The sequence below is a fragment of the Loxodonta africana genome, chromosome 5, assembly GCF_030014295.1.
Source record: "Loxodonta africana isolate mLoxAfr1 chromosome 5, mLoxAfr1.hap2, whole genome shotgun sequence".
Classification (NCBI taxonomy): Eukaryota; Metazoa; Chordata; class Mammalia; order Proboscidea; family Elephantidae; genus Loxodonta; species Loxodonta africana.
Genome location: NC_087346.1, coordinates 105489459 through 105498625, shown reverse-complemented (window position 1 = coordinate 105498625; position 9167 = coordinate 105489459). Strand labels below are relative to the sequence as shown.

Below are 9167 nucleotides of genomic sequence, written 5' to 3'. Positions count from 1 at the left end.
TGTAAAAATCTGCAAAAGGTCATTTACAAGGATCTTCATTGTAATTTTTTTGTGGTAAAAATTAAAAGTTGGAAGTTTATCAATATGGGTACAGCTATAGTCACATTGTGATACCCATAAAAACCCCACTGCCATCAAGTCGATTCCGACTCAGAGCAACACTATAGGACAGAGTAGAACTACCCCATAGAGTTTCCAAGGAGTGCCTTGCGGATTCTCACTGCCGACCTCTTGGTTAGCAGCCGTAGCACTTAACCAGTTAAGCCACCAGGTGTCCAAGTAATATTATAAAACATTTAAAAATGGACATAGTTCTATATATACTAACATGGGAAAGATCTCTAAGACATTGCTGAGTTAAAAAAAAAAAAAAAAAGTCAGTCACAGAATAACATACAATACTATACTAAGACCAGCTGTCTTAGTCATCTAGTGCTGCTATCACAGAAATACCACGAAAACCAAACCCACTTCCGTCGAGTCAATTCCGACTCATAGTGACCCTATAGCACAGAGTAGAACCGCCCCATAGAGTTTCCAAGGAGTGCCCAGCAGATTCGAACTGCTGACCCTTTGGTTATCAGCCATGGCACTTAACCACTACACTACCAGAGTTTCCGAAATACCAGAAGTGGATAGTTTTAACAAAGAGAAATTTATTTTCTCATAGTCTGGGAGGCTAGAAGTACACATTCAGGATGTCAGCTCTAGAGGAAGGCTTTCTTTTTCTGTTGGCTCTAGGGGAAGGTCCTCGTCATTAATCTTCCCCAGCCAAGGAGCTTCTCAGCGCAGGGACCCCAGGTCCAAAGGACATGCTATGCTCCCACTGCTTCTTTCTTGGTGGTATGAGGTCCTGATGTCTCTCTGCTCACTTCTTTCTTTTACACCTCAAAAAAGATTGGTTTAAGACACAACCTAATCTTTTAGACTGAGTCCTGCCTCATTAGCATTTACCTACTGCTTATCCCATCTCATTAACATCATACAGATAAGATTTACAGCACATAAGAAAATCACATTAGATGACAAAATGGTGGACAATCACACAATATTGGGAATCTTGGCCTAGACAAGTTGACAGTTATTTTGGGGGGATACAATGCAATCCATGACACCAGCCAACCCCAGGTAGCCCCGCCAAAACTGTATGTGTGAAGCAAAGAATATTTCACAATGGTGTATATCAGTGGTTACTCTAGTAAGGGGGGTAGTGGATGAAAGTGCTCAAACCTTAACCTTAAGGTTGTTTTGTGTGTGTGTGCGTGTGCATGTGTGTGTGCGCGTGCACCTCTGTTCAACAAAGGGAATGTATTATTCATATTAATGTTTGCCGCTAAAATTAGTATTTTTTAAAAAGTGGAATGAATTACCATCTCTGAGAAACGGGACTAGAGTAGCAATTTTCTAACAAGGCTGATATAATTTGTAAAGGATAAAAAAAAGCCTTTCTTAAGATTAAAAAAAAATGTTTGGGAAGACAAAGCATCAAGGGTAAAAAAAAAAAAAAGGGAACAATGGTGTACTTGCTGGCAAACGCAATACGGACTATTACAAGAAACACCGGTGCAAGCCAACACAAGCACACCCAAGACTAAACTAAACAGGAAAGCGGCATTCCATAGGGGCGGGGCAACCGCCGGCGCATGCGCAACCAGGTTCAGGTGGCGGCCGCCGCGGAAGCGAAGCCATCTAGAGACGCCGTACCGCTCGGGTACTGGTGCGCGTGCGCAGACGAACCTGCGCGGGGGTCTTCATGGTTGCCGCTTGTGCTGCCTTTCCTGGATTTAGTCGCGCGCTTTCTTCGTTCTGTTTCTGCGGGGTTCGCGCCCCTCTCGCGCCCCTAAGCAGCGAGGCTGGGGAAGGGGTTTGAGGGGCTGTTGATCGCCGCCTTTAAGTTGTGCTCGGGGCGGCCATGTCGGCCGGCGAGGTCGAGCGCCTAGTGTCGGAGCTGAGCGGCGGGACCGGAGGGGATGAGGAAGAAGAGTGGCTCTATGGCGGTACGGAACTTCCTGTCCCTGTCTCTTTCTCCGGGGTTTATCTCAGGCCTCCCTTCCCGGCCCGCAAACAGCCGGCGTCCCGGGTCCTCAGGCTTGGGCCTGAGTTTAGGCCTACCATGTTGCGCGCCACCCTACCCCCTGCTTCCCTTCTCCTCGGCCTGCAGCCCGCCCAGCCCAGCCCAGGACCCCAGCAGGCACTGACCCTGCAGCCGCTGGCTACCGGGCCCTCCGAAGCCAGCAGCTGCGGGTCGGGGCCCGTGCGGTGGAGCTTTGCCCGCCTCTGCACCGAGACTGCTCCGCCGTTTGGCCTCCGCGCTCCTTTACACCAGTGTTTTATATCGATTCTGAGGTGTATTGGTTTGTCCCTTCTGGCCCCTTGGTTGTGGGATACCATTCCCGTCCCTTGTTTTAGAAAGTCATTCTGTAATAATAGCTCAATAAAGTTAATGCTGCAAAACTAACGTCTTGTTTCTTAATGGTCAGTTTGTATGGAATGCACCTGCAAGGGTACCTCTTTGTCTGAAAGTCGTGCTTTAAAAATAATTTAAAAAGAGAGAGATGGATTACATGTTATGGCCCTTAAAGAAAACCTTGAAAAATCCCTGCGTTAAGGTGAAGTGTTTTTTGTTTTTGTGTTTTTTTTTAAAAAGAGATTGCTCTTTAACCCTTATCATAGAAGTACCTCAGGTCCCTTAGGATAATAGTTGTCAATATCATCTCGTAGTTTTCTCAAATTTAATGCGTCTTGTGGTTCCCTCTTCAAAAGGGCTTGACTTTTTTTTTTTTTAACTTTAAGTAAGTCACAGTTTCTTCTCAGCTGTTACCGACACCAGTTTTGAAAATTATTGTTTATTCTTTGCCTAAAATTTAAATTCTTGATTAGCTTTAGGAGTGTGCAGTAAAAGTGCACGTTTGTGTACCATGCTGTTTAGTGATGATGTGACTTGGATAAACTTTTGATAACAGTTGTAAAATAAATTCCTTATCTTTGGTCAAAAGATTTAGCATTCAACCTAGTATTGTCTGAAACGGGAACGTGTAGGGTTTCTTTTGTAGACTATCTGGATAGCTTCAATACTTCTTAAACTAAGCTTATTTTTATAGAAGTAAGGTGATTTTTTTTTTCCATTAGAGACTTATCTGTTAAATGATTATAAGGTGATCTAACTTTGGATGTGCTTATAGGCCCATGGGACGTGCATGTGCACAGTGATATGGCAAAGGACCTAGGTTAGTGCTTGTGATGATCACTTCAGATTTTCATAATACTAGTTCCTTTAAGAGTGGCTTGCTTATTTATTTATTACTATTTTTTTTTTTTTTGGTAGATGAAAATGAAGTTGAAAGGCCAGAAGAAGAAAATGCCAGGTTAGTGAAATATCCTGTTGTTACTTGAGCAGTTGTGTGATGCCGTGGTTCTGGCAGTGGAATTGTCAGAATTATTTCATTTTAATAATTGATATGATTACAATAGTTGGACTAAAGTTCAGAAGACATTGAATCCTTACGGATTTATTCTTATTTCAGGACCTAATCTCATACCACTTCTGTTTGTTAGCAGTTAAGGGAGCAGTTTTTCAGGTTAGGGTTTGTAACTTTTCACTGGTAACCTTTTATTCCTCAGGAGCTATATGGTGTTTTATAGGGGAGTCCCTGGGTGGCGCAAATGGTTATATGCTTGATTATTGGCTGAAAGGTTTGTGATTTGAACCCACGCAAAGGTGTCTCGGAAGACAGGCCTGGTGATCTGCTTCCGAAAGGTCACAGCCCTGAAAACCTTATGGAGCAGTTCTACCCCATGACGCAGAATCAACTGGATGGCAGCTAACAAACAACAACAATGGTGTCCTATATAGTGTAACCATAAGTCTACTAAGAAAGATTATAAACCTAATTTTAAAAAAATGTTAAATAAGGGAACCAAAAGATTACTGCTTTTACAGTTCATTATCATTTTTGATTGTATGATGCACTTTGTTTATAATTTCAATCTGGTTTATATTTATTTGGATTCAAAATGAGATGAACTAATATGTGAGATTCTCCCTGGTTACTAGAAGGGTATGAGTATCGTGTACAGAACATGTACAAAGAGCCAGGAACTTAATCTAAATTTCAGAACAACTCAAACATACAAGTGCATAGATACGCTGACTACTCTTCCCAGATACCTTAGTGTTGTATAATGAGAGTGGAGTTAGAGGGTTTCTTTAAAAAAGAGCCTCTAAAGAATATTTATGTTTAAAAGTGGAGGAAACACCACTTTATACCCACAAGGATGGCTTCAGTAAAAACATTATAACAGTTGTTGGTGACACTGTAGAGAAATGAAGCTCTCATATACTGCTGATGGGATTGTAAAATGGTGCAGCTGCTTTGGAAAGCAGTCTGGCAGTTCTTCAAAAGGTTAAAAACATATGACCCAGTAATCCCATTCCTAGGATACTTTAGCAGTTGTATGATGCTGTGAGTATGTTGCTGTGAGTCGGAATCGGCTCAATGGCAATGGGTTGGGTTTATGATGCAACTAGAGGAATGAAAACATACATCCACACAAAAACTTGTACACAAATGTTCACAGCAGCTTATTCATAATAGAAAATGGAGACAACCCAAGGGCTCATCAACTGATGAATGGATAAACAGAAGTGGTATAGTCATACAATTGAATGTTTTTGGCAAGTAAAAGAAGTACTGATACGCTGCCACATGGATGAACCTTGAAAACGTGCTAAAAAGCTAGACAAAAGGACCACGTAATTGCATTTATGTGCAATATTCAGAATAGGCAATCCAAAGAGACAGTATATTAGCAGTGCCAGGGGTTGGGGTGGAGGGGAATGGGGAGGGGCTGAACAGTGTTTTCTTGGGGGTGGGGGTGATGATGAAATATTCTGAAATTAGGTGGTTGTGATGGTTGTAGTTGTCTGTGAAATACTAAGAACCATTGAATTGTACACTTTTAATGGGTGAATTATACGGTATGTGAATTATATTTTAATAAACCTGTTATGAGAAAAAGCGGATGGAGGGAAGAAGTGAGAACTGGAAGTAGAAATAGGAGGAGCTGAAATTAGAGTATTCTTTCTCACCCTGAAATATTATCCCTTATTTTACAAGATTTTTTTCCCACTCAATTGTTATACGATCTGAAATTTTATCATTTAGTTTCGAAACTTCTGTATTGAACCCAGAAAAACTGGGTGTTTTTCTTAGAAATGTTGCTACATAATTGTGAGACTGGCATCAAACCCAGTTAGTTACTTTGTACTGCAGTTTCCAACTTTCTTGTATTGAGCCCAGTTCTTAACCCTAATTTCAGCTAGCCACAAAGCTGGAGCTAGTATTAATCTATAGAGCTGGAGGGCTTCTTCCATTTTAATAACTTGAGTCCTTAACATTTTTAATATTGACTTGTCACTATTTTTAAAATTTCTTCTCATTAAGTGTTTTGAAGAGATAAAGCACTGGGTCCCAGGTGTGAAAGTGCTTAAATATTTCTTTGGTTTTTCAATTGGTCAAGAAGTTAATTGATTGCAGGGTATAAATTCACAAATACACATTTTAATGAGGTAATCTTTATTTCATTGATTTTTACTAATGTTTTTTGCTAAAATTCTCAAAGCTTACTTTCTGCATTGGATATTTGTTTATCTTAATTCCCTAATAGACAACTTGATTAAATTTATTGGAGAGAGGCCTTCTACCTTCCCTGAGCATCATTGCCAAAAACTCAATGGAGTGCCATTGAATTATTTCGTCTTGTGGAAAAAAATCTACCCTTAAACATTTTTATAGAAAAAGCATATAATTTTATCAGGTTTCTAACATTTTAAGGATGATTACCAAAAGGCCGGCAGTTCATATCCACCAGGCGCTCCTTGGAAACTGTATGGGGCAGTTCTACTCTGTCCTGTAGTGTTGCTATGAGTCAAAATCGACTCCACGGCAACGGGTTTAAGGATGATTGAGAATTAAAACTTCTAACCCCCCCCCCCAAAAAAAAAAACCCGTTGCTGTCAGATCAATGACGATTCATAGCGACTGAACAGGACAGAGTAGAACTGCCGCATAGGATTTCCAAGAAGTGGCTGGTGGATTCAAACTGTGGACCTTTTGATTAGCAGCCAAGCTTTTAACCACTGTGCCACGAGGGCTCCAAAACTTGTAAAAAAAAGTACATCTATTGGGGCAGGGAGCTTTGCCAAACCCGTGTTCTAGCTTGGTATGTCATTGTCCCACCTGAGTACCTGCTGTTAGAATTTGCCCCAGCTTCCTTGTGACTTAGTTCATTGCCTGGTGGTGCAGTAGTTAAAGCTCTGGGCTGCTAATCAAAAGGTCAGCAGTTCGAATCTACCAGCCACTTCATGGGAGAAAGATATGGCAGTCTGCTTCCATAAAGATTATAGCCTTGGAAACACTGTGGGGCAGTTCTGTACTGTCCTACAGGGTTGCTGTAAGTCAGAATCGACTCTATGGCAACAGGTTTATGGTCTTAACCATTGCATTATGCTCTTCAATTTTGTTGTGTTTTATCTTTCTAAGTCTTGGCTAAACACAGTAATGATATTTCGTGCCATGTAAAAAGCAAGCTGAACTGGTTTCTGGCTATCAAGAAGCTTATTTAGACAGGAAGTAAATCTTCTAAAGAATTATGATTGGATATTTATTTTTTTGAGTCAAGCAGTACAACAATGAAAATTTAACAGGAGATAAGTTTTCTGTTTTTTACTTTTCATCGTTTTGCTTTGTAGATAATGTTTAAAATACTACTGTAGAGGTTAAATTGATTTATATAGAAGCTGCTTGACATAAAATGAAATTTAAAGATTAGCAGAAATCTAATGAAAGGAGCTCTGCTATGTCAAAATCTGGGCATTTTTCTTAGAAATGATACTAAATAATCGTGAGACTTGGGGGCCAAACTAGTTGGTTGCTTTGTACTTCAATTTCCTTGTATGTAAATGAGTTGTGAGTAATTCTCACAGTCTAAATCATAATTATTAAAAATACAAGAAACCAATTACACTCTAATGCTGAAAGTGTTATTTGAGGGTTAAAGGCCACATGGGAATGGAAAGTTTATTGTTACACTCTTGCTGTGAAAGGGCAAATTCGAGTATTATCTGACGTTAAAAAATATTTTTTAATTTATCAAAATTAGGTCTGGAGCTCCTCATTAGTATCAAATTGTAGGACAGATTTGCATAAAGGTATATATTTTTTAATCTTACAGTTTTCTTTATTTTTTATATAGCAGTGGGCATATGTCCAGTATGGTTGGTGAAACAGAACACCCGAGAGAGGCATACTAAGAGTTAATGTGATGGTATCACAAATCTGAATTCCCTGCACATCAGGGAAAAAAAGAGAAAGCAGTGTTATGTAGCCCTGGACAATTACAGTAGTACCTGGCACATAGGGATATTCAGAAAAAATCTAGGATAAGTAAAATTGACTAAATGTGCTGCATATTTTAAAGTGTTTAAAAAAAAAAAAAAGCCCGCTGTTAGGTGGCAAGTCATTAACTAATTGTGGAAGCAATTCCATTCTACTTTCAGTGATGAGTACTTGTCTCATGTAATGGAATGAGAGGCAGTTTTTACTGTCTTTGTTCTTACCATCCAGAGGGGACACTAATTTTAGGAAACTTTATTTGGAGAAACCCTTGTGGCGTAGTGGTTAAGTGCTACAGCTCTTAACTAAGAGGTCGGCAGTTCGAATCCGCCAGGTGCTCCTTGGAAACACTACGGGGCAGTTCTACTCTGTCCTGTAGGGTCACTATGAGTCGGAATGGACTCGACGGCAGTGGGTTTTGTTGTTAGACATTGTTTAAAAATTCTAGTATAAGCTATCTGTACTCTGGAAAAGTAATACCTGACATGTATTTTTGTTGTTTGTAGCGCTAATCCTCCATCTGGAATTGAAGATGAAACTACTGAAAATGGTGTACCAAAACCGGTAACATAAGGCTTTGAAATCTGGTTATTTTCCTGTTTAAAATCTTTTTCAGTACCTTCCCAATTCATTTAGGAACAAAGCCAAATTTTAAAATGACCTTCGGTATCCTGTGTTATCTGGCCCCCTTTTACGTCTTCTACCTCATCTGGTGCCATCAAAAGCATGCGTAGGGACTGCCAAGGAAGAGAATAGTGGGAAGGGACTTCAGAGGACATACAGCATGTGCAAAGGCGCAATGCTTGATGATTTCAAGGCACTGAATAGTCAGCAGGATTAGATCATACTGAACCTGATTTTCAAAGTGGACATTGAGTCCCGTCATGTAAGTTGTCATGGTTTTTTAGCAAATATTTTTTTAAATGTAAGTAACAGTTCCTGACCCCATGCCTGTTAAAAGTAGTATTTTGTGGGATGAAGGTATCGTTAGTCTTATGAATATTTTAACATCTTAATCCTTAAAAATACTTATTCTGCAAGCTTGACCTTGCATACACAAAGGTATTTTGCCTAGGTGATATACTTATTTACTAGCATGTTACTAAGCCTTTTGGAGCCAAAATAAAGTCTGCTTAACTGGCCCAACTTTACACAGATAGAAACAAGGTATTCTCTCAACCATTTGCATTCAAGGCCTCTTCTGGGTGTGAGTGAATGCCAGGAATGGTTGAGCTGCTCTTTACTATTTGGTGCATTTTGATCGTGAATCTTAAAATTGTTTTCCTCTTACCTTCATATTCTTTTTGCAAAGAATTCTTCAAATGCTTATTTTGTAGAAATTTACATTTATTGCAGCTGCATTTGGAAATTATAAATGGTTAAAAAAAACCATTATTTACAAAAAGATGATGCTGAAAAGGTTATTTCTTTATTCATGTTCCTTTTTATCATGTAGGACATCAGTGTTATAAACGTGTTGAAATAGGTGGCAGCCTTATGAGCCTATAACTTTCTTTCTCTAACACTGCATCTCAAAAAACAGAATGAATATATACTTCAGTTACTAATATTAGGTGGTGTAATGGATTATTTAAGGTATTTTATAATTCCTTATGTTGGTGTAGAAAGTGACCGAAACGGAAGACGATAGTGATAGTGACAGTGATGACGATGAGGATGATGTTCATGTCACTATAGGAGACATTAAAACAGGAGGACCGCAGTACGGGTAAGTTATACTTATGTGACAATTGTCTGAAAACTCTTATCAAA

The 9167-nt window shown here is 39.5% G+C and overlaps 1 protein-coding gene across 32 annotated transcripts in view; it reads left to right on the top strand.

The window, feature by feature from the left end:
• The first annotated feature begins 1692 nt into the window (after window positions 1-1692).
• Window positions 1693-9167, top strand: part of FIP1L1 (factor interacting with PAPOLA and CPSF1) — a 90619-nt gene continuing 83144 nt past the window's right edge. For 7 of the 32 annotated variants that reach the window (XM_064285808.1, XM_023555060.2, XM_023555059.2 and 4 more), the window contains exons 1-4: window positions 1698-1997; window positions 3326-3365; window positions 7901-7958; window positions 9020-9123. In XM_064285808.1, coding sequence (XP_064141878.1) covers window positions 1913-1997; window positions 3326-3365; window positions 7901-7958; window positions 9020-9123 — 287 coding nt within the window. In that variant the 5' untranslated portion in view covers window positions 1698-1912. Of the gene's footprint in view, window positions 1998-3182; window positions 3228-3325; window positions 3366-7900; window positions 7959-9019; window positions 9124-9167 lie in introns of all 32 variants that reach the window. The other 25 variants (XM_064285805.1, XM_023555058.2, XM_023555057.2 and 22 more) reach the window with 10 other exon arrangements.